This window comes from Venturia canescens, chromosome 6, assembly GCF_019457755.1.
Source record: "Venturia canescens isolate UGA chromosome 6, ASM1945775v1, whole genome shotgun sequence".
In the NCBI taxonomy this organism is placed as follows: domain Eukaryota; kingdom Metazoa; phylum Arthropoda; class Insecta; order Hymenoptera; family Ichneumonidae; genus Venturia; species Venturia canescens.
The window spans coordinates 11760591-11786511 of record NC_057426.1 but is presented as its reverse complement, the minus strand read 5'-3'; the positions used below and the strand labels follow the sequence as shown (position 1 = coordinate 11786511).

At 37.1% G+C, this 25921-nt stretch overlaps 1 protein-coding gene across 4 annotated transcripts in view; it reads right to left on the bottom strand.

Moving 5' to 3' along the window:
• Window positions 1–4625: 4625 nt before the first annotated feature.
• LOC122412154 (ras-specific guanine nucleotide-releasing factor 2-like) overlaps window positions 4626–25921 on the bottom strand; it is a 54436-nt gene continuing 33140 nt past the window's right edge. For 2 of the 4 annotated variants that reach the window (XM_043421495.1, XM_043421496.1), the window contains 18 exons: window positions 25445–25641; window positions 24591–24716; window positions 24360–24462; window positions 21664–21915; window positions 21359–21519; window positions 20609–20991; window positions 20204–20313; window positions 19880–19993; window positions 19551–19763; window positions 19183–19362; window positions 18336–18616; window positions 17501–17643; window positions 15896–15916; window positions 14421–14811; window positions 14100–14197; window positions 13604–13886; window positions 12134–12331; window positions 5243–11918 (listed from right to left, as the gene is read on the bottom strand). In XM_043421495.1, coding sequence (XP_043277430.1) covers window positions 11691–11918; window positions 12134–12331; window positions 13604–13886; window positions 14100–14197; window positions 14421–14811; window positions 15896–15916; window positions 17501–17643; window positions 18336–18616; window positions 19183–19362; window positions 19551–19763; window positions 19880–19993; window positions 20204–20313; window positions 20609–20991; window positions 21359–21519; window positions 21664–21915; window positions 24360–24462; window positions 24591–24716; window positions 25445–25641 — 3482 coding nt within the window. In that variant the 3' untranslated portion in view covers window positions 5243–11690. Of the gene's footprint in view, window positions 4900–5242; window positions 11919–12133; window positions 12332–13603; window positions 13887–14099; window positions 14198–14420; window positions 14812–15895; window positions 15917–17500; window positions 17644–18335; window positions 18617–19182; window positions 19363–19550; window positions 19764–19879; window positions 19994–20203; window positions 20314–20608; window positions 20992–21358; window positions 21520–21663; window positions 21916–24359; window positions 24463–24590; window positions 24717–25444; window positions 25642–25921 lie in introns of those variants that run through there. The other 2 variants (XM_043421497.1, XM_043421498.1) reach the window with 2 other exon arrangements.

Genomic DNA, 25921 nt, shown 5'->3' with positions numbered 1-25921 from the left:
TAAGTGGTATAAATTTGGTATCGTTCGGATCAATAGTTTTCCAGTAATAGTATCCATCGCAAAGGTATTTAAAAAAAAAATCGATCTTCCGCCCATTACAAGTGTATATAAGCCCTTAACAACGACTAAATAGAACCCTCGGCAAAACTAGCTTGCTTCTGAACTCACTTCATCCAAAATTTGACCTGCTGCTTTGACCAGTTTGAGCCACTCAACTCGACAGGTCAAAGCTCCGATCTTTACGTTCGCAATCTCATCGTCAATATATAAGCGGAGCGTCTATAATAATAGTTAAAGGAGCCGGTTGCAGTATTCTTCTATGTGTGTTACGAACCTAATGTGGGAGTGACAGGAAGGAGATGTTTCGTGTATCCGCATGTGCAGCGTCTAAAACACGCATTGCTCCGTGGAAGGGTTCGAGCGAGTTTCCTATACAGGGATGATGAACCCTGCGTGTATTGCCTGGCGGTTCGTACAGCTTTGCCACAATCTCCCTCGCGCCACTGCCACAACTCTCTTTCACTACTCCCATCGTTTCTGATCCCGGAAACCGTCTTTTCATCGACGGGTATGCTGCACTCTGCGCTTACATGTACTCCCATGGTGAGTCGTGCATGACGGAAACCACTATCTCAATCAGCGACGGCGTAATGCTGTATCTGGTTATTGAGGAGGCCCACAGTACTTGCACATACACACGTTCGAGCCAAAGGATCCACCGAAGCTTACACTTTCCACGTAATCGAAATTAGGCTTGTTCCAGTGAACTTTGGCCGAGTCGGACAAAAATCCAAAGCATTTGTGAATCGGAGTGAGTTCAGGTGGAATCAGTGTTTGTAAACACGTCGGAAACGGAAAGATTTTTATACATTTCGATGCTTTCATCCCGCGGACTGGCGTCCATCAACCGGCTAACAATGAGCTTGACAAAAGTCATGGCTGATCCGTCATGGGATTTCAAAACGCATGCAAAATGCCGATTATCCTCTAGGGAAATTGACGGAACATGCTAGGAACCTGCTTGTTTCATGAAGTTATTTTTTTTTTTTAATTAAATAAAATAAAATAATAATAACAAATTTTCGGGCTTCGGATCGGCTGGCCAGACCGATCGCTGCCGTCTTTGAATACAATTTCTGTTGAAATTGTTGTCTTATTTTTAATAATAGTTGAATTAGTGTGTGTAGAGTTGATTATATTAAAAAACGAATATTAATAAGAACTTTTTCTTAACTTGAGAATGTGTTGCGCGTGCGATGAATGATATCTCGAAGCGAACTGAACTCAGATTTTTTTTTTCGTTACTAAAACAAGAGTTTCTGTTGTTTTTCTCCCTTTTCTTGTTATACATCGTAATTAATATGCATGATAAAGCTTCATTTTATAGAAAAATAATTGAATGAAGCGTCGAGCGAGATTCGGAGAGCATTGAAATTACGTTGCTAAGCAACGGTAAAAACAGAACGCTCGAGTGAAATCAAAGACGTTCGAGAACGAATAGAGCAGCCGTCGAGATCACTACGCTTCATAAATGAATATAATGTTCAATTGAGTTTGTTTGTCGAATTATAAACCAATAAATTTCATTATAATATATTCGAAAGTGATTGATTTATAATATTATAATAAATAACGTGATTGTGATATTTATTTCTGTGCCATTCGCCGACATATGTTTTGAGAATATTATCATTTCAAGGCTTCCTACGGAACAGCACCGGTTCGAAGTTTTTTCCAAGTTCAGCAGCTTTGCGTGATGTGGTGTTCTGAAATAAATGATAATTTTCGAGTATTCGATGGTTTCATAATTAGCAGATTCATCTGAACATACCTGAGACTCCAAAGTATGCGGAAAGTTCGCAGATCTCGATACCCATGGATGTTCCACTGGTTCGGTGACGCATTATCCATGTGTTTTGTGAGAAATGAGAAACGCGGAATGTACAGGAGCCAAGCAGCGAAACAGTACAGTGAGTATTGATCCATTATATGGGAGAATGCAATGACGAGAACGTTGGAGAGCGACAGCCACAGCGATTTACCCAGAGATCAATTAGTGCAGGCGCTGACTTGACGAATGTACGAGGTGGCATCCTCGCCGTTGCTAATGCCACAGAGGGATACTCCGATGCCCCGTGTACCGTCCTCCCTTCTTCGGATCGCCTCGTTCGAATGAATAGGCGTAATTTCATGAATCACTTAAAAGCCAAAGCTTCCAAATCCAAAACAGAGTCAGCATGCTGACAAACCTCAAACTTGCGAGGGTAAAAAGTGAAATCCCTCGACCGAATTCGCCGTCATGCACGCGCTCGTGGTAGCTTTCATTTTCATTTTAACTTTCCTGTTTTTTTCTGTGATGGCAGGAAGATCGTATGATTGATCCAACGCTTATCAAACAGGGGAAATTGCCTGGCGGGAAATTGTGCACGGGTACACATCGCTGAGAATAAAAAAAGGCTTCGCGAAATCGGAAGTACATCGATTTCGATCCTCTCGCACCCCCGCTCGCTCTCACCCGACTCCCCCTTCGACGTGATCTCCCGGATATTGACTATTATCGCCCTCGCTAATACTCATTCGTCAACGCTTCCCAATTTCGGTATCACGGTTTACTCCACCGTTGAGGATCTTCAGATTCATTCCAAAAGCTCGTACGCAACTTGACGATTTTCGGTCCTCTTTTTTTCACCATTCCAACCAGAAATCATATCTTCTGAAAAACCCCTCGGACCAAACCTCCCTTACAAATCCAATTGCCAATCGAAGTATGGCCGGATACAGGAGCTTCAGTCGACGAGGATAAAGGGAAATAATGAAAATACGTGCTCACCTTCCGAAACTCAGTAATTCGCTAAACATTTATAAAAAAAGGCTTTTAAAACTTTTTTATCGAGACTCACTCGTAATTGACAGAAACGTTTTAATTGTGACATAATTCAATGTACGAACAATTTTTCCTAAATTTAAAAAATTCAAATATCAATAACCAACTCTATGGTAGCAGAGACACTTCTGAAAAAGTGTTTTCACCGGTGAACAATGTAAATCTGAATCTACTCGACCGCGACTCTTTTGAAATTTGGCATACTTGCATAATTGATCACATATTTACGGGAGGATTATTTTCTTCGATTTTTTTTTTATTTTTTATAATACTTAGAAGTAAAAACACCGATTCGTCGCCTAAAAAATGAGTGTATTTGTTATTGCAAATTAATAATTATAAAAAGTGAAAAATAATGATGTCACAATCTATAAAATCAAGTTCTTATTATCTGTAGCGTCTAAAAAAATCCTTAAAATTGGGCTTTTTTTACCGAATTAACGTTACTCTCCCCTTAAATGAATAAAATGAGCATATATCTTTGAAATATTAAAATGGAGCTTCATTAAAGATGGTCGACGCACAATTCGCTCGGAACGTGGATATTACAACAAAGCTCTACACCACCATTTCCACTGTCAATAGATGTGACGATCCAATTTATTTACAAAGGCCACGTGGAGGCTCTGTTCCCAGGAGCTGAGCTCGTCATCACCGAGGTTGAATATACATCTTTTGTTACACTTTCCACGTTACAGAAAATGTATTTGAGGAAAGCTTAAGCGATACATCCGGGAAGTTTTGCACTGACGTTAACTGCTTTGAATAAATCTCCATAAGGACATGTGGACAACGAATAACGAGATTTTCTTACAATCGCTAGGAACCAAAGTCGAGGGATTCAGCGCTGCTCGTTGCTTACTATTCACCGTGATTCCAATGTTACTCCTACCCTTTGTCCTGGTTTTCTCAAGTGTATTTTTCCCTTTTCACCGGGGCAAACCGAGGTGCAATCGCAATCAAACTCGCACGAGAAAACACGTCAGAATAGAATGGGTAATATTTCTTTAAATCTCATTTTCCCCTGCGCAAGACAGGAGAAACAAAAGTAGTTATATTGAGAGCCTGACGCCATTAACGAGATTCGTGGAATATTTTTGTAAAACATCGGTTTTTCACGCGCGTATGCTTCTTTCGCTTCAAAATGTTTCAAAACCACCCAGTTTCGCGATGGAAATAATCGCAACAGTGCAAGCGAATCAAAATAATCTGCATTGTTTCAACTCAAACAGATTCGAGTATTTCCAGTTTCCGCCTACGCAACAAAAATTGCAAACAAATTTCTCGAATGCTTTACCAGAAAAAACTTGAGGCTTCATGCTCCATGTAAAAAATATTGCATCCGGAAGCTATTCATCCCCTGGAAGTTGGAAATCAATCGATTTTTCTCATACTCTCGCGTCGTTGGGACTCGAAATTACTAACTTCGGTTTCAATATAGTTCACTAGCACCTACGTGACAAGCTACTGAGAACGATGCTCAAAGAAGTTTTATTTTCTCCTAAAATAGATTCGGTCGAACGCGCTGTTAGACCAACTCAAAAACAATTATTCTATTTTCACCGAAACAAGTTCTTTGAAACGTAGAGTCTTTACTCAAAAAAAATTCCAGTTTTCTCTAAAATGAATTTTAGAAACGCACCGTTTAAGTATACTCAAGAAAATTATTTATTTTTTTTCTGTTTCAAACAATAAACTCCATCAAACGACAAATTTTTAAATCGTCGAAGCCCCTGTAAGATTAAAACAGAGCTGCAGCGTGAGAGCCCTTTGAGAAGAAGTAAGGACGAAAGGATGCCTCGAACGTTTATATGTCGTGTAAAGAGATTATGGAACGAACAAGCGGACAAGCCTTGGTACAACAGCAACGTACTCATTACAGGAGGGCTGAATGGGAAGAGGGGGATGAAAAGGAGGGGCAAGAGCCTCGACAACAACGATGATCAAATATGTTACGGTAGTTGGTTCGTTGCCCACTTGGTTAGTCCAATTATCCTTTGGGCCCGTCCGTTCAGCTGAAAATTTTGCAATATCGTTTAGAGCAGAATTGCATCATTGAAATATTGTTTTCTTATTGGCAAGCATTCAAAATAATGTACAATTTTCAAACTTATTCAAATGAATGCATGCGTTAAACGACTTTTTTTAAATTTAATATTTTCGTATTTCTGGGATCGAGAAAATTGTATAATTATTCAGAAATATCGAAAAATCCACCATTTCTCGTGATACAATCGAGCAATATTTTCAGACAAAATGAAAAATGAATGATGACTTTGATGGTTTACTGGGATTCGATAGTTGAGAAAAGGAAATTGTTTCTTGAAGGAAGCTGAAATGATTATCTCCATGAAAGAATTTACAGAAGAATATTTTCTATTTATTTATACAGATGAAAGTTATAAAATTGTTTGATAGACAATAGACAATGTTTAACGTTCAGTGTACAGGATTTTTGTAATCCGTATATCTTTCATTAATTTCTTTTCAGTTTAACTTGCTCTGACTCCTTCGGCTTTCTCATAGGTACAGAATAATTCGTCATTGTCCATGGAACATAGATGTGGAAACGAGAAATGACGAGCTACCATTTCGCGAATCACGATTTAATTATTCACACGGTTATATTCATGGAAACTGTGTATGTGTGTGTGTGTGTGTGTGTGTCTTGCAATATGTATGGTATGTACGGTAATCTTTCGTAACGTTAAAATTGGTTGAAATCAGTATTAACATTCAATATAACATAGGCGAACGTCAACGTTTTCCACAATAGACGATTATTCATTTTTTTTTTTCAATTCCTCGAGCCTTCTTCGCTCACATAGTTTTGATTTCACTAATCCACATTTTCATCATAATTTCTATATAATTCCTTGTTTCATTTGTTTTCGTTTATAAATATTAGTACATTTTTTTCCAGACGGGATAATACGTGATGATACGTAATAATTCATAGTCAATACACACATATTGCATGCCAGAAAAAAGAAAATATCGAGGACACGACCGTCCGGGTTCAATCTTGCACGAGATGCTTCGTCGACTAAGTTTTGACGTTAAATTCCTCCATCGTAAATTTCCGTGCAATTACGAGCATTTGAAATTCCAGAACTTAAAGCTTTTCGATAGAGAGACTTTGGAAGGAATATAATTTACCTTCGGCTTTTACAACGCTGAAATTGTTCTAAATAATTCAAACATCGAAAGACTTGCGTTAAATTTGCTCGGTAGTTCAGTGTAGAGTTTTATGAAATTATAGAAATACTCGAACGTTCGACAACAGGGCCAAGAATAACGATCACTTTAACGACATGAATTTTCAAGTGAAAACAACATCTCGTACAACGATTTTGCCACACAAGTCTACGAGCCGATATTGTATTTAACATTTATTCACAACCAGCTGATGATTTGTGATCGAGTATTACGGTATCTGTTTTTTAATTGTTGTTTTGTTTGTTAAATTATTTTATATTTAACTATACTCAGTAATACGACGTTCACACGATGGGGGGGGGGGGGGAGTAGGGGGTGGGATTAAGGTATCTTTTCATTTTCAAGACAAGAATAGTCACACGCAGGATACATAATTTGAATAACAATTTTAACACTGGAGACTGACTGGCACTCTCACAAACATATGTTCACAAATATTTATTGCATGCTCGCTCGTTATTTGATCCAGCAAAGATATGATAATTCATTTTCTATCAATTGTTAAATAGCATTAACGTTTGTTCTATGAGGATTCATTCATCAAAATAAAAACGACTTCTAGAGTCGTGCGATTGAAAGATTATCTTGATAATGCAAAAACAAAGTCATTGTTTTCATCGTCGAAAGCATTATTTCAAAGATATTTTAAAGTGTCATTACGATCACTCGCCTATTTTGAATAAAAATCTTCATAGTTTTGTTTTTTCACGACGCAAGAGCGGATTCGCATAGAAAATTATCGATTTAACAGATTCAATAAAATCAGGCAGTTCCAGTTCTCGGAACAGGCAATAATGGTGATTTGTCGAAAGAAAATTTCTCATTCCTCGCGAAAACTCAGCCTCTGCAGTCCTCATCGACTTTCTCATTCACTTTTTCAATGTCATTATGTCTTCCTAGATTTTTTTCATCCATTCTCATACTCTTTAAATATTTAATGATTTTTTAGAACCCTCGTCGTTTACAGTCACAATGACGCCCATGAGTGAGGGGCGAGTCAAATTATATCGTGTATGAATCAGAGTTCGATGAAAGAATTAAACTCGTAACGCGTAGACTTATTGGATATTTGCAATACAACGATTTTGGTTCTTCCATTTTTCTTCGATGCACTTTTCAAGCGACATGAATCGTTCACAAAAGACTCGTTGAGCACGTTTTCCATCTCTCGTTTTTCATGAATCCTTCAAAATTTCATTCGATTTCAATTGGTTGAAAAAGGATCTTGAAAAACGAACGAGTTTTTCCAATTGGGAGAATACTTCGAAAATATCAAGTTTTCGTATTTTTGACATTTTTCTTTACGTCATCTCCATTTATGCGAACGTCTGGCGAGTGCATTGTTTCTTGAAAAATGAGGTACCGCCAAAAACAACAAATATTCGGTATTTCGACTGACATTACCACGTTGCAAGGCTTTGGTGGCAATGAAAGAGCCGTGAAAAACACGCAATTGTTCAACATCGTATCGAGGATGATCCTATAGCTGAACGATATTTTATTTCATTAACTTAAACACCGAAATATTACGGGAAGCCAAAATTCGAGATTTTTCCTCGCATTGAACATCAAAAATGAAAATTGTACGCAGAGCCATCCTTTCCAGCATAGAATGGTTGAAAGTAATGAAAAACATAAAGTACTGAAAATCTTTTTTTTTCAAATTTAACAATGAATCAAACGAATTATCGGTGAGACGAGTTGACAACAAACTTGAGTGGCTCCATTTTGTGAATGATTTTTGACATGTTTTTCATGTTCATTGAACCACGAAATAATCTGATTTCAACATTTATCTTCTTATTTTTTTTTTCACAAATACAGACACTGAAATTTCAGTTTTTCTAATTTCAACGACGACAGAAAAAACGAAGTTGAGTTTACGAACGTTTGAAGAGTTAGATTATTCTCTAAATGCTTGATCCATCGGACACTTTGAACAAAAATACATTGTAATATATCAACGATCTTTTAAATATACATAGATATATTTTTTATTTAGTTTTATTTTTTCAAACAACTCGAAAATTTAACATTCAATCAACTTCGTGTCGGACTCGAAAAATAAAGTACTCCAAGTTTTTCTGTATATGCAATTATTGCACGCATCCAAATTTTATACCCGTTCATTTAATAACATATTTATATACAACATTTGGTCATTTAGTTTGATTGACCGTCTCGTATTCGTACCGGAGCATCGACGAAGAAATCATGATAATGGAAATGGATCACTTGAATTTTTATGAACTGAGATTGGCACATTTGAGTGATATGTTTCTCACTGATTCAGTCGTAAGTTAACATTTTGCATTTTGTACAATCACGAAAAAACAAAATCCAAATTGTCTAATCTGGTGCTTGTATTTTAGTTTTTTTTAAAAACTAACAAGAAGCAAATCGAACAATCGCAGACCGCTCGTTACTTTTTTCCCCATGAAAATACAACTGAAAACTATTTTTCTTTGGAAAAAATGCCGAATATTGAATTTCCATCAATGAATACCTCATTGAAGAAAATAATCAACATCTTTCCTCGGAATTATATATTTCTTTCTTTATTGACAATTTTAATAAATGGGGTCCTCGACCTTTGCATTCATTTCGATCTGTCTCTCTCCTTTTGATATAAAATTCTTATGGTATACGCGCTCTTTGAGATTTTAATAAAATAAAAATCATTCCCAACGAAAGTACGAATAAACGTTCACAACGAGGTGAAGAATTTAAAAAATCTCACATAATTATTTGAGATATGGTCATTTTTTCTCGACACGTACTCTATTGATTGTCAAGGTACAATCACATCGCAACCATTTCGAAGCAACAATCATTCAAATCGAATTCAAATAATAATGAAAATTATAAACCCCAACAATGTTTCGATAAATTGATATACTTCAAGTCCCACGTTTCTACTCTAGTTTTTCATATAGAACGTTATTCTTAGTTAGGTCCAGTCAAATTGGACCAGGCCACTGAGAGCTCATAACATTCATCAGAATAAATATATTTCGGGTGCAAGGCGCAATGTCAGCAAATGATTGGTTCACCCAGGTTAAAGTTGAAGAAACATGAAACTAAATATTCTTGCAGATGATCGATTTTAGCTTGGGTCAAATTTGCTCCGAGTAAGAGCTTAGGATTAACGATCATTGTCTTCAAAGAAGGGAGAGAGTCTCTTGGGAATCTGAGCTGTAAAAGCTTGATCCCGTGAGCTCAGTATCAGAAATGTGACGACTCAGATGCAAGGAAGTGTAACCGTCGATTCCTTCGTCAACTTCGTGAAATGAACTCCGGGCTGTGATGCTCACAGGCCCTTTTATTGAGAGAAATAAATCACAAAGTTATCGAAACCACTGAATCGATGGTGACAAGAACAGCAATCATAGAATCTCTTATGCATATAATTAAAATTTGAATTTTTTTCTCTGCTCAACAGATCTAAAATTAATACTTCCACAGCATATTATTTATTTTTTAAATATTTTAGTAATTTTCCTTCCAATAATAATACTGTCAAGGTTGAGCGAACTAAAAACCAGTTTTTTTTTTCATCCGTCGTAACTTAAGCTCTATTTTCGTCTTAGTTACACGAGCCGTTAAAAAAAAAAAGCAAATCAAAGCTTTCGATGATCGACAGAGTTTAACTCTCCAACTTTTGTGGCCACGAACTCTACATTTTCGAGATTATTTAGGCCTTTGTCATTTGAGTCCAGGTTAACAGTATTTTTTTGAATAGTAAACTGAACAAATTCGATTGATGTTAGAATTGTTTTGTTCCAATGAAAAATTAGCATCCATTGGCTTTATTTTTACTTGAGATATTTCTGTTTGAAATTATGAAATAAAATTGGAAATTTGTCTCTAATCCTTTCAGATTATTCGTGTTCGAATTCTAGTCAAATTCAATCGATCAGCGAATGCTATTCGGCGTCTTTTAAATAATCAGGTCTTATGAGTTATATACAAATATTCAAAATCACAGACGAGATAGTATCGAGACATTAAGTTTTTTATGCAGTGACTGACAGGAATTATGTACACACACGCCAATATACTATATACATAAACATATTTATACATTTGAAATGTATTGCGAGGGGTTAATAATGCGTCGGAAATTTTCATTACTTTTACGTTCCAACTCGATTCGTTTGAAGTTTTTCTACGTTCTGTTCCAACAGAACTCAATCTAAACGAGAAATATTTCATTTTTTTTTTTCATTTTCCAGCAACCAAACGAATTTGTCTACGAAAAATTTATTTTTTTTCCAAATACTCAATGCGTTGCCGGGGTATGAAAGTACAGAAATTGTTGCTCATAAAAAAAAGTTCATGAAGCTCTTTTAGAACGTAGAAATGCCAGGAAACACCCTGCAGCATGTTCAATGTATATTTTTATGTGTATGTATCGATTAACAGCGGACGAAAATGGACGGGGTTTGAACGATAATATTCATATAATTTGCAACTTTTAATTGATCCAAACTTTCATCATTTCCGTTCCGGCCATTTCGTATTAATAGTTTTCCAAACAATTTTCTTTCCTGGGACAAAAATCGAAATATACGATTTCACGTGAAAGTAATTATGAAATTTTTTTAGTCAAACTTCGTGGGAGGGTCTCGAGTCTCCAAGGCTTAAGCAGCCTCTGATTTACGGGACCGTTGGATTTGCCTTCTTCGGGACTCATCAACAATCCTAGCTTACCCTCGTCCCAAGTAACCAACAATTGGAAGTGTACAACATGCCAAGTACAGCGAACATACCACGGAGGCAGCTTGAACCATGCGAAATGGAAACCCTTTCCACGTCGTTTTCTCACTAGACGTTAATGGCACACATGACATCGTTAAATATTCGATAACTCAATTCGTCTATCACTTTTTGGTCTAGCTGACGAAATCAAATATTCTGCACAATTGATTGAAAACAGAAGAAAGGAAAACAACATGGTTATATACATGAAGGTACTTCGATTTTAATACGACGAGAATATCCAAAACGTCTGTATAATTCAGACAGAATTTTTCAAAATTTTGCAATGCCAGTTGACATTACTTTGTATTCTTTTAGCTCTCGCTCGATATGTTTTGTTTTATGTTCTTTTTTTCTCCATGAACGAGACCTTAGATCGAAAAAACGATTCGAAAACATAAATTTATTTAGTTTTAATGGAAAAGAAGACGACTCGATCATTGTGTGAACGATTAGCCTTTATGTAAATAAGTTTTGTAAATGAAATTCGTACACGATAAAGTTCGATAGAAAAATAAGTACACACGTCGACAGATCAGCAAAGACTGCATCTTGCTCATCGTCATTATGCCCTAGTTATAACTATTTAAAATAAAAACGTAATCTACAAGTATTTATGGTCTAAGAATCACGGAAATTGTGAGCCCAGAGAAGAGGAAGGAGAAAAGAGCATTTGACCCAATTCTGAGATAAAAAGATGTGCATAAGAATATTTTTCGACGTTATTCCTCTTCTAAATGCTTTTGGCCAGCTTTCTTTTCTTTTTAATTATTTAATTTGATGTTTCTTCAAAGTGGTTTACTCACACACTATCGAAACTTCAACTTCAATTATCCCTCTTGAGTGCCGCTTGGCCAATCGACGGTGGCAGACCAATCAACGTCGAGCTGCTTAGCCTCGATGTCCTTGGCTCGATTTCCAACGACATTCGGTAGAGGTCATCCTCTTCGAGCAACAGCGTCGGGTCCAAAAGATAATTTGACACTTTTGGAATCAAATCGATTTTGTACGGAGTCTGTTGGAAGTGACGAATTTCTCGAATCACGTGAGCAATCTGGAGAAATATAAAACGAATTTCATAAGTTAAAATATCATCGCCCTCGCCGTTGTATTTCTATGAAATTTTTCCCACGCATTATCCGAACGGACAATAAAGTGTGAAAGAGTTTTAAAAAATCGAATATTTTAATCGCTTAACAATTTTCGAATTATCATATTTTTGTTCAACTTCTAAACTGGACACTGCCTTCAGATTGTGGAATAAATTACCATTCGCATTTTCGAAAAATTCAGGAGACCGTCCTCCGTAAAATTTGGCGTGCCTTCCTCAATGAAGGATAAATCGGTCAAATAAAGACCTAAGTAGGGTATGCACGGTGGATCGCAACGATGCAAAGCGTCCCTGAGATTGCGAAACCGACCGTCGGAGGACACGACGTTTTGGAGTCTCTCGATTATTTGTTTATTCTGCAACAACCAAAAGGTACCAATATGAAAAATGGATGGTCACATTATGGTCAGTGGAAGTGAAAAATCGTAAGTTTGTTACGCTCTCGCTTTTCGAGATTGGTGAGCTTTCCATACAAAAGCGTTTCCAAATATGCATCAATATCAAATAGCCCAATCACTTTCCCTTTTTTTCTATCAGAAAAAAACAGAATACGCGTTGCTAAATAATCTCGAAAAGTTCGGACGCCACGACTGTTTAATTTCCCTCCCAACAATCAATTTTTATTTCGAATTTTTCCGCATATACGCCGAAAAATTTATTGTTCGTGTGTTTCGATTCGGGAGAAGTGACAACTTGGCGATTTGGCTGTCAAGGTTGCTGGACATAAGGATGTCATTACCGGAAGAAAATTGTCCCGAGGGAGTCCCGCTTTCGCGATTGCTAATCCAAGTATTACTTGGAGCGTTCCAGGAGATGTGCAAAACACGTGCAAAACAATGGCGGGCATTGTGATTTAGAATAACGTTGGATTGACACCTGGTATGGCTGGGCTTGTATTTTACGAGAAGAAGAGACTCGAGACCAGCCCTGAGTGATCCCGTAGAGAAAACTTGTGATAAACGAGGTTGCTAGAGTTGTGGTCAGCTGGGACACAAACGTGACCGGTGCCTCGAACCAAGGAGCTCCAGCAAATATTGTTTCAAATGTGGGACACGGAAGGTAAGATTGCGAACTTGCCCCGATTGTCAAGGAGCTTGGTTAGCTCAAGGAGGTCCATCGGCCTCAGGGAAAAACCTCCACAGTGAAAAAAAAGAACTATGAGATTGAGCTCTAGTTCTTTTCTTTTGTTTCTATTATTTCACGTACACTACCGCACATACATTATCAAAACCTGTGCTCCCCTATTAATGTACCGTTTCAATATGTTTTCTCGTTCCGGTGCGAGGGGATTGACTTTTGTAAAATGACGGTGACGCTTGCAAAGTTGGAGTTCAACGAAATGATCTAAAAAAAACCCTCCAATAATTCCAGTAATTCTCCAATTTTGTTCCTCTGCCGAATTTGCAATTCGTAGTTTTTCAACCGATGCTTCGTGAAATAAAAAATTGGTGAATTGCAAATGCTTTTTTCGTTCATTTCGTTGGACTCAAACTTCAGCGTCGATTTATCTTATTTTGTACCTCGCAGCTGAACTCATGGTTCAAGAATATTGTTTCACTTTCTGTTATTTTTCTTTGTTTCTTAAAAACGAACAAATATAATAAAATCCCACAGAATTCGTAACTTACAGTTTTGGAAACCTTTTCCCACGTCTTTTTCAGTCGATAAACACTGCTGTTCGTGAAAGCGGCGCATATCTGAAGTACTCCGTTGTAATTGTGAAGCACTCGACAAATATCCGCAACAGCAGCCCATTTTTCGATTGCCGCAACGCGAGCGGAAATGTTTGATCTTCGTACAATCTCGGAAACGACGAGCTGCGAAACTTCGTTGAATCTTTTAGTCATGAGAATGATGTGTGGAGCTCTAGTGGCTTTGTCGGTTTTCATCCAAGCCTGGCCTAGGAATTCTCTGCAAAGTTTGGTCATTTATAGAATAAGCTCTTCGCTAAAATGACTAATTTAGACTAATAATTTACTGATTTAAATTCTACTCGATGTTTCGTCCAACGTTAATCTCAGTTCGAACTCAGTTTGTCGAAAGTACTTTAAATGTATTGAACCGAGTTTAAACCACGTCAAAGAAAACGGCTATTCGAAATTTCCAGTGGATCCAGCTACTTACTCGCTCGTTATAGTGACGAATATCTTGTGATCCAAATAAGTCATCTGTTCCGCGATTTCCAGAGCCGATAATGTTTCTATACTTTCTTTGCTTTGTACCTGGTCATCAATAATATCACATTATCATTGAATCATTAATTTCAATTGGATATGGAAGAAATGTTTCAGGTGGTCAGTGAAAAACTGGAGAAGAATGGTCAATGTCGACTATGTCTGTCGGACTCCTTGTGAAGGGGGTCCAATTAATTGGAATAAGTAAAATTGAAATAAATAAATAAATAAACGAGTGAGGAGAATAATCGATGAATACAATACGACTCACAGCTGGTGGAGCAAGAAGTTTATGCAGTTCAACTTTGCTGCTCTCAGGCTCTTCTTTACTGATCAATCTCAATAATTGGCTAGCAGCTTTGTGCTCGGCGGGTATAAGATTCGGACTTCCAACGATGTCCTCCAAAAATTCGACCGTTAAATTCTTCAATTGATGATTAAGCTCGAAATCTTGAGCGTGTTTCGAAACCCAGTGCCTCAGGACATTCAGCACTCGCATCGTTGCAGCAGTCGACATGACCGATTCTTTTCGTTTATTTCGATCGCGACACGAGCCACTACGGTTGTTCTCGTCAGATTGGCGTCCTGGTGCCTTGTCCGGTGGATTACTCGACGCGGAGGTAGCGATCGCAAATGCTGCTGCCGCTGACGATGTGCTGCTCCTAATCAAGCATCACGATAAACTACCTTTATTTAAATTTTTCTTCCAACCACTTTCTTCTTTGAGGCAAATTAAATATCTTTGATAACCCCCTTAGTTTTGACCTTCGCACGATTGTCTGCCATACTAATTGCCTTTTAGGAATTAAAATACTCATTTTATAGAAGTCAAAAGAAAAAATAAAATAAATCCGATGAAAGTAACTGAAAGTATACTGAATACCAAATGTACTGTCATGAAGGGTTTTGTAAAAACTATGAAAAATTAAAAAATTTAAAAAAATGGTTTCTAATCAACTGGGAATATCATTGGGCATGTCAAAAGATGGCTCACGTCACGCGCGCACTGGTCATCTCATCGCGCATATGCGCTCACTTTTATATGCTTAGCAGTATACTTGTTTATTGCAATAAATTTTTTATTATTTTATCTTTCCTAAAAACTCAAGATTAGAATGATTGATTTGTCGGATGAGAACAAATAAAAATTGATGATGTGAAATGAAGATCGTTTAACGGAGAATGAGAATAAAGCTAAATAAAATCTGGCTGGAGTTGTGGTTGGTTGATCTTTCTCAGGTCATGTGTACTACAAGTGCTTACTCTACGTATTACATATGCAGATGAGTGCATTTTTTAGACACATTTCATTCGTATGACCGAACCAAGAGCTCCTTGTACCTTCAAATACGGTTTAAAAAGATTTTTTTCCTTTTTTTTTCGAATTCTATGAAGAGGAATACGTTCACACATTATTTTAAAGCGTGCAAGCTCACTGGACCTACGTGAAGAAATGCTCAAACAAAATGTTTAGATTGTTTTTTATTGAATGATTATTTTGGGTCGTTATTTAGTATGTTTAGTTGAAAGTATGAGGGATAAATGAAATAGTTGAAGTTCATGCCAAGCGTAACCGAACAGATAATCGAATAAGACGTTCGTGCCAACTATCTAAGACTGTAATTGAAAAAAACGAATGAAATAATTGAAGTAGACAAAAGCGTCAGGGTTTGGTTATTATTAGGGAATGCTAAAGTCTAAAAGGGCAGGGCGTTATCATTTCTCGTAATGACAGCACCTACTCACCAGATTCGTTCGGGTCCAACGCTACCGTACGACGCAAAACAACACATAAAAAACCATTGAATCGAGAGGAGAACGATCAAAAGTCGGTTTTTTTAATCCAACGACTCGAAAATTTGCCAAATACGAGCGAGATAAATAAACAACAATATTTCAATTCACGAACTCGATAGGATTGTTCAAAAAATATTAATTCCGTATTTACAAAATAGACTTTTTTCATAAACTCTGATGATAAGATAAAATGATTAGAGCCTCAATCAAATGAGCAGACTGCAAAATGCATAAATTTGCGAAGTAACACATCGAGAAAAACGTTTCAGTCGATGTTCGGAAAAATAGTGGAGTACAAAATGATTTTGTCCATTCTCTGATACTTATTTACCAATATCTTTTGACCCCAAAGTTATTCTACTCAACTATTTTTCGATCAGACGGAACGAGGAAAAAGAATTTTACGAAATGAAGGAAAAATGAATTATTTTGAAAATATATTCAAATTTCAATGTATAAATGACTGAAAACTCGGGATTACATTTCATATTAAATAAGAAAGTGACAAAAAGTTCAGAAAGCTCCAATTTTCAAAGACCTCGAGACATCGAAAATCGTATGGAAACTCAAAATCCTGCGATTTTTTTTTTATACGTGTAAAAAGGGGATGCAGGAGAACAAAACAAAACATGGAACAACACGTGGAATCCAAAAAGAAAGTTATTCGGCAGTCTGGTGAGCTTGACACCTCTTTGTGACTCACATTTTCTATCGTCATCAATCACATCTTGATATTTGAAGTAAAGAAAATAATTCCGGTTTTCGAATCGAGTCCGAATAGAAAAAAAATAATAATTCTCCAAGAAAAAACATCGACCAAACTTCCAAATCGTCTTCTTTGGTCAAATTTTGAAATCTCGAAAAAATGATTCAAGTGTTAGAGTTTTCATCGAGACCAATCACATAAACTTCACAACCTTCTGTAAATATCATTAAGAAAAATCAGTAAATCGAGGCAAAACGGGATACTTCAAAAATTGCGGAAATTGTTTTTTTTTCATTCCGGCCACTTGGTATGTTCTCGAGAAAAGGATAAAAGGTTTTGCAAATTTCAAAAAATAAATTCAAAAAGGAAAAAAATTAAGAATTCAAAAAAAATCAAAATTGTAAAAATGAAGAAATCTTGAAGAGACTCTAATTTTTTGCGACTCATTTGCTTTAGCATGCAAAAATTTGACTTGATATTAAAATCATTTCTCGTGAATCTGTCAATCGAGCGAAAAATGTTCGAGTGAATTCATGAAACTCTGAAGAATAGAATATAAGATTAAAAAATAGAAAAGAACCAATCAAACTGGCGTTTGTGCAGAAGATTGGCAGATGCCCGAACTGCTTTTCCTCGTCAATAAAACGGAAAAGAATACGTGAAAAAATGTGTGATTGGCAACAGAAAAAACTGGGACAGTAGAATCACGTTTCCAGCTTTTACAGTTCTTGACATTTAGACCAGCAAAATATAAAAACAGTCCCGCGATATTGAACAATTTTGCTGATGTCCTTCTTTGAGGGTGTTGAAAGTACCAAAAATTGGGATCAATTTTTTTGTTAACGAACCTTCGATGACTCTGTCGAGAACTTGTGATCACAACTCCTGCCTTGCTGGAAACCTGGGGAATATCGTATTGATAACAGCAAGGTGCTTGCTTGCCTGAGCCCAGTTCACCCTCTTGAATCGATCTCCTACTCATCCAATGACTCTGCAATGAGAGAAAAAAACTCTCTTTATTAGAATATATTTATACAACATATCGCAGTTTTAGTGAACTTGGAGTTTAGACGAAAGCCGATTAGTGAAAAAAAACGCGAAAGTGTTTTCATCATTGGTGAGTACAGATTTTTTTTTTTTTTTTTTTTCCAGAAAACCATGTGATTTGGAAAAAGCATGGTTAAAATTAAAAACAGTGAGACTCCTATTTATGTCTAAATCTCCAAACTCATTTGGCAGCAATATTTTTATTGCTTCAAGTTTTTACATTTCCACATGACCAACTGACTAACATTGCTTGGATATTGAACTTTTATCCAAGGAATAGCGATTTAATATCCGAATCAACTTGTCAATATCGCTGTAGCGAAATGATTACCTTAACCGAAAAAAAAATAAGGTGCAGCTAAAATAAGAACGAGGTTGCGCCAGATTCTTGAAGATACAAAATGTTGAAAACATAATAATAATAATAATAATAATAATGTGCAAGTCAGATAACTAAAAAAATAACAAAACAACTGAATAAATTGAGAATTTATCGATGAAAAAAGGCAAGTAACCAGCAACCTATTCTCAATAATCACGAGGTTATAAATAAAACGGGAATGCATGAATATATATTGAGAATAAAAAGTTTGCGGTCTCTAGTATGAGCGAATATTAATAGAGGAAAAAAGTTACTCCAGTGGGAGTTGTGATCGATCCAATCCTCATGGAAGTTGCCGGAGCCGAAGCCGTCGATGCTCTATGTTCGGCGTGATGTCCGTGCTGATGACTATGATGACAATGGTAAATGTCCCCGGATGATATCAAGTTTTCCTCGTCGGTCCAGGCCTGCTCCTCACGATCCGAGTCCAGACGTCTCGTACGTGGTGAGCGTACATTCGATCTTAGACGAGGGCTTGATTTTGCTGATTTTGGGGATGCCGGAGGCACAGGATTGTCGTACGTGAATTGTACTTCTACACACAAAATATACCAGCGGAGTGAATTACTTGTGTGAGTTTCCTTTGGAGAATTAAAAAAAAAAAAAACAAACTTCGTTAAATGTCATGGTTTCGAACCGGATGAAAACCTATGGCAAGCTGGTGAAACTCTGATTTTTGCTTTTGAATAGTGCAAAGAATGCAATACTCCATTTCTAACTGTGCATAGTATCGTAGTCAAACTTCCACGTTTATTCTCAACTTCGTTGGCAACCAAAAATGAAAATGTTATGATCAATAAAGGTTCCATGCCAACAAAAACATTTTCTTATCGTGGTGTGTAACTTTTTTACAATTGGCCAAACTAGTTTAGTTTTAAAAAATGTTTGTACTCGTCGACTTGGTGAAATTTAAAAATACCACGTTGTTTTCGACTATTCTCTCATATTTTTTAATTGTCTAAATTTCTTCACGCGATGCAACAGCAATTTTCAAAACTGTATTTCATTCATGTTTTAGTGGTTTGATAATCAAAAGAATTTTGCGCTCTGGATCATATTCAGACGTTTTCAAGACTGCAAGAATTTCTGAACTTTACGGACCATCCTTGGAATGACCTTCGGTGGCGAGGGGCGTATCCGTTTCTTCTGAAACCGTGCGAGAGTAACTTCCAGCGACATCCTGAGTACTCGGATCAGAACCAGAACCCGAGCCGGTGGAACCGACGAGCGTTACCGAGCTCAGGTTGCTCGGTGAGGATGGCGCACTCGTCGCCACCATGTCTAGAAAAATAATCGCAGTCTAATATCTCACCAGTACTGTCGCAAACTATTGGAAAACGAGAAAAATGACGGAAAAGTAATGAAACTGGAGCAAACGTCAACGGAGATTAGGAAATTCTGCGACCCGTAAAAATTGGTGAGGAAATACAAGATTTTTTTCTCCAATCTTTACAACTCGTGATTCTGACCTGTTAAAGTTTCCGAACTCGAAGAACCAGCAATGACCTTGGGGATCGTCAAATGGCAACCGTCTTCCTCGGAGCTATCATCGCGTATACTGACTTTACGTGGGCTTTTTGGCGACTGCTTCCCAGCTCCTGAACCGGGCAATTGTAGAGTTGGACTTCGCTTTATTATTGGTGGAACTTCCGATATCAAGCCCAACTGCTGTTCTTCCTCCACTGTATTACAAATTGACAACAAAAAAAAATAAATTATTCATTTTATATGTAAAACTGAATAGAAATCAGAATAAAATAGTATTACGATTATGATTGCAATAAAATTTTCAGCTCACATTTACGATAACCTGACCGCCAGTGACCCTTCGAATTAGCTGCTTGATTCGAGCTGTTAATTTCGTAATAACTGTGACCTCGGGGCTCCCGCTCACTCACTTCTGACCCGTATCCTAAACATAATAAAAATGGCCCGGAATTCATGAAAATGCCTAATTCAAAATTGAATTCTTGAATAATAATGAATGAGAAACAAAAATATTGGAGAAATTGATCAATTGGTTGAGTGCAGCAAACGCAATGTTATCGGATGTACTCAACAAAATAATCGGAGTTTCCGAGAATTGAAAAACATTATTTCAAAGGAATGTCATTTTTGTTACCGGAAACTGAGCTCGCACCGCTGGTCCTTCTTGGCGATGAGCTGCTTCGTCTTCTCTCATCGATCTGATGGTGAGGTTCTCCGCTCGTGCCACCGAGATGATCCAGAGATCTGTAATAATATCAATAACAATTGATCAATTTCACAAAAACGTTTAAATTTATTAGGAACATAGTCATGATTTTCTTATCAATTGAGACGGTACAAATTACTGAATAAAAAATTCAACAAAAATGTTTGTTTTTAGAAGTGAGAAGAAACTACTGCTGGAGATATTGTGAAAAAAAGTTTATACGAAATGAAAATTGAAGAAAGATGCAAAGGAATAAAATAAAGCTTGCTCGGAATGAAATAATGCTTCTTCAAATAATTGGGGAATGAATCTAGCTCTCAAGTCAGAACTTACACGAGCGAGCCGCTTGGTATTTGAGAGTCCGGAGGTTCGGCGTCATAAAACACTTTTTTGAGTGCCTCGAGGACGGTGACGCCGTCAGTAAACACACGATAAGTAAGTAAAAAGGTGTTGAGGAAATCGATGCTTAGAAAACGTAAATCGGTCAGCCTCTGGAGCAAACGTTCCGGGGTAGCGTAACGTATTTGCGGCAGTTTGCAAGAGTTCAACGTTCGACTGAATCTTATGTCCACGTCGTCTTTGAAAAGCTTCGGATCATTCCTCACCGACTGCGGCATCGTCACCGAGCTCGTATCCGACAACGAGCCATGAAGAAAATCATTGAAATGCACGTTGTCCAGACACTGGCTTATGTCACTTATCCACGCAGCTTTTTCCTGAATTCCCAATAATACAAATATTACAAAAAATTCACGAAACGTGTGGGTCATTTTTTACCACGGTATTTTTCATTTTTAGTGTACGATTGAATCATTTAAATTGAGTGTGATCGAGCAATATATTTGAAACGAAAAATCTTACAGTACTTGTGCTACTCAAAAGATCAATAAATTTTATTAAAAGAACTCGAATCATTGAAAAGTGGATTTCCTTCAGCCACTCTCAATCAATAAACAAATGAACGAATTGATAACCTTTATTTAGAATACTGAAATGACGAAAAAGCATGCGTTTCGTGTGATCTTTCGAATGGTATTTTTCGATTTTTAAATCTTAATAAATATGAGAAGAAATATCGCTTGCCTGCATCGTGGGCGCCACAAGATGTATGGACACCGGTGGTCCGCCAGATTTCACGTCGAATGCAATTTTGAAATCACGATTCTGCAACGGTGCACTCCCACTTCCGCTACCGCTGCCACTACTCTCGCTGATGCCGCTCGAAATCGAGCAAACTGACAATTCTATGAATCATTTTATGCCTGATTAATAATAATAATAATAATAATAATAAAAGCTTCGATTTTAAAAATCAATTAAAAATATTTCGTAAACGTTGAAATTTTCCATAGCAAATTCAAAATGGATAAGTGAAAAATAGTGGCTACCGTCATCATCAGCGACGCTCTGTTCACTGGGATCTTCTATAAGTACAGCATCAGAGAGAGGAATCTTCCCAATGCTGGGTACAAGATTGAGACGTCCGTCGTCGTCAGATTGTCGCGTGCAAAGTATGAGATGATTTGAAAAAAGAAAACACTGCCTCAGAGCCTCTTTATCGCCGGCTGCTTTTCCACCAAACGTTGCACTCAATCTGCTTCGAACTCCCCGAGGTTTGTCCAAAATTTGAATAAGAGTCCCTGTTGAATCGAACAAAATTGAACAATTATAGTTCAGTAATAATTTTCATTTTAATTAAAGCAACAATTGAGTCAATGTCGTTTGAGTATTTAACGAAGTTTATTGAAGCCCAAAGATCAATGGATCAGTAAAAAAACACAAATTTCTGGTACGGAATAACGAAACTGAGCAGAGATTGAGCAAAAGTAGTGTATGTCAGTGCGAGGTCAGACGACTTTAGAATTCACAATATTCGACATTTTTGGGTCATAAAATATTGATAACGGTTTCAAATGATAAATTCACATTTAAACGATGAACGTTTGCTCAAGTTTCGTGCAATATTTTCAACGGTACGTACCCGGAATCGTCCGATTTAGTTCCTTCAATTTTATCGATTCAAAATTTTAGGAGAAAACAAAATTCACGTTAAAATCGTAGTGCTTTCACCATTTTTCGAAGGAAATAGTATTTCTTTCCACACAATCGTTCTCCAATTTGTTTCTTTCTTTGTACTCTGAAGAATCCGTCACATTCTTTGTATTTATAGTTAAACTCGAAATCACGTAAATTTTGTCGTACAACACCCGTGGATCAAGCTCGATAAAATTGCTTCGATTTTCTACACTTTCTGACACCGTGCAAAATAATGAAATCAAATATCATCGGCTCAAAAATGATCTCGAAACAACTTCATATAAAATTATATTTTCGTGTCCTTCGATGATGTCATTCATATTTGATCCCTCGAAACATCACGTTTTTTTATTTGGTCCCCGATTTGAAAAATAAAAATATACTCGCTCCTCAACAACATTTGCGATCGATATTCTTTTCCATATATTTTCAATGTTTTTTCTCGCATTACGTGCGAATGAACAAAACGTTGTGCCAGAAATTACAACAAAATGGCAACTGCGTGAAGCCTCCGACTCCCAACCCTCGAGATCTTGACTTTCATCTCAGGGAGAAATTTTTTTTAATGTCTTTTCACCCCTTCACTGTGCTTTTCACTCGCCGATTGTTTTCGGCAATATCACTCTTGTGGTTCGCAACGGAACCAGAGTGAATCGATAGTCGAAAAATGAAGTTCCAAATGTCACAAAATCACTAATTTTTTTTTCGTTTATTTCAAAGGCAACGGCGTGAATATGCGAGTTTCAGCGCAAGGCGTTGCTGACTAACTGACGATACAATTTGGAGTGACGAGGAAAAAACACTCACGCCAACCATGTGGTGAAACACGCGGATCAGTAAAGTCTCAAGGACGTGCTTGCGCGGGCTTTCTAAGCTCCCCCCAACACGCGTACAGACTTTTAGGGAAAATTTCAATAAATCTACACATATTTTGGTTTTTGGTCCTTCTTAGTTCAGCGGTAGAAGCAAAATTAATGTTGGAAAATGACCGATGGTCTTGTAACTCCAAAAAAAAATGTTCTCCTCTGGAAATTGTTGTGCATGAGCTAAATGGGAAACAAAAATTGTATAATCAACTCCGACAGGGCCTTCAGGAATAAGTTCCAGTATAAAATTCAGCAAAAAAATAGGAAACCTGATTGCAAATTTTATGCCAGAATTGCTTTTAAATCTATGGCCGAATTTGTCTTTCCACAATCCTGAAAATAAATTAAACTAATTTTGTCGATGCTCTTATAAAATTCGACGAAAAAAGACGATTGAAATCCATCGGGAAGAATTGATTCTGAAAATTAAATCTACTCGTCATAATCGAAGAGTTTTAACGAGAGAGCTGAATCACTGAACGATGAAAAAGAGGAAAATTAATAAAAATCTGAAATCGAAACAAAGAAGACTCGTAAACTATGATGACTAAGATTGTTAAATACGTCCCTGTCGTGCATTGCGCAGAATCAGGACTCTTGAACGAAATCTATAGGTACGCATTAGGTGAGGGTGGCATCGATTTCCGAGAGCCTTGAGAAGCAGGGCGCCTGCGTTCGTTTATTCTACAGGGAGATCGAATTTCGTAAGGGTTTAAAACTACCACCAGCTTTCATAGCTACTTGGTACCGACTGACGTTAATTCGATTCTTTTGAACTGTCGATAAATCAGAAAACATCGTCGTCGGGCGCAATCTCCGGAAAAAAGTTGACGGCGATAATTTCGAGATAGTCGATAATGTCGAATTCACAAGTTTCGGATTTAAACGACGGTAACCTCCCTCTCTGGATAGGTCTGATAATCGTTCACTAGATAAACGTTCGATTCTGAGGTTAACAAAAAAAATTAAGCTTCTCGAGAAGTGAAGAAAGTGAAAAATAAAGCGTTTTTTTTGCTTTCGTGCATGACCGGAAGTGTATTCGAATAGCACGAATTGAAAAAAACCGATCCTTGCCTTCTTGAAAGGCAAGTCGATTCAGAGCTTTATGATTCGTTTCAATTGCATTTTAGCGAGAGCTCGAAACACGATCAGTTTGTTTTTAATGAAAAAATTGAACTTACCCTGTCTTACGAAGACTTGATTGACGTCTAAAATGATATCGCAGCCTTCGACGATCATGCGCTCGACAGCCAAGTTTTTTCGCAAGTTTTCAGTCTCGCTAACCTGGAAAAGTCGTTCGGTTCATTTGATGGCAATTGAGGTCGAAATGAATTGGTCTTACGTAAAAATTGAAGGAGTTCGATTTTTCGAAGTTTAAAGTAAAAAGTAAAAATGATGATTTTTTTTCTTACTTCGTCGTGCATCTGCCTCGACAAATCCTCCAACTGTTGCCTTGCATTTTGCAAGCTTTTTCGTTCCACGTGATCGTGAGGTGTATGAGCAAGAACTTCGTGCAAAGTTACTATGTACCTCGGTACCTGAAAATCACATCGACCGCAATGAGAAAAAAGTGAAAAAGTATTTCCACTTTCCTTACGGAATATCAAGAAGAAAAGCAGGAGTTTTTTTCAAACGAAAATGAAATTCAAAGTATAAAAATCTTTATCCAGTCTACTTTTCCTGCTCTGTGGAGGAGTTTTTCCTTTGCGGATTTTCACGATCCTCTTTATCACTCTGTCTTTATTCGAGACATGCGCGTGCATGAGACGATCCGATAAGCAAGCTATATATTTTATTTGTATATATATTTTTATTTGTCTAACGTTAAAACGAAGAAACATAAAAACTATTCGAGAAAAGCCTTAAAGCATGTCTCGAATAGTTTTCTTCACGAGCATCTGAATTATTCACGAGTTTTTCAACGAAGCTGTGCTTCGGATTACACTCTCCATCTTTCTCCCCACAAGCCCGGAAGCAATGAAACCGCGTGTACAGGCTCTTTAAAAAATCACCTGCTAAGGATCGCGTTTCATTTAATTAATTTTTTTTTAATACCAATTCGTACCCCCGTTTTCAAAGGAAAATGCACCCAAAAAAAACAAAATTCTCGATGATGTTATATGATTTGAGCGCATGAACAGAGCACCAAAATCATTCGATTAACCGTTGTTTCGATATCAGTTTTCGACGACCTAATCATTCAAATGATTTGCAAAAATTTGCCTTTACAAGTAGTTACATCGATAATTCAAATAATTGGATTTACCTGATGCATGGGATAAGTTAGGAAATCTTCGAGCGACCGTCCATGACAGGCAGTCTTGGTTTCCAGTCGATTTAGCAGGGCACAAAATGACTGAGAAGATTGTTTGCACTCAGTCAACACTTGTAAGCTGTAATGATGATTCCTCACGTATTCCTGGTAAATCGAAAGCATCGGTAGGAGCATATCGAAGAGGTCGCCTGGAAAGACCATTGTAAGTGAATACAAAACTCGTACTTCGCTGACAATTAAATGCGCATGGAATCAAAGCTGTATTTGTGATTGTTGAAACTTTGATTCCACAATTCGTTTGAACAAAAACTTGAAAAGTGTTGAGAGCTCTTTACAAATAAAATTGTTAATTGAAGGACTTTATTTTTGGATGTTAAATCCGAGTGTTCAAATAGAATTTCGGGATCTTAGTTGATATATTATATTCACGAGTCCTTGAAAGGCGTGGAATGTATTCATAGTGGCATA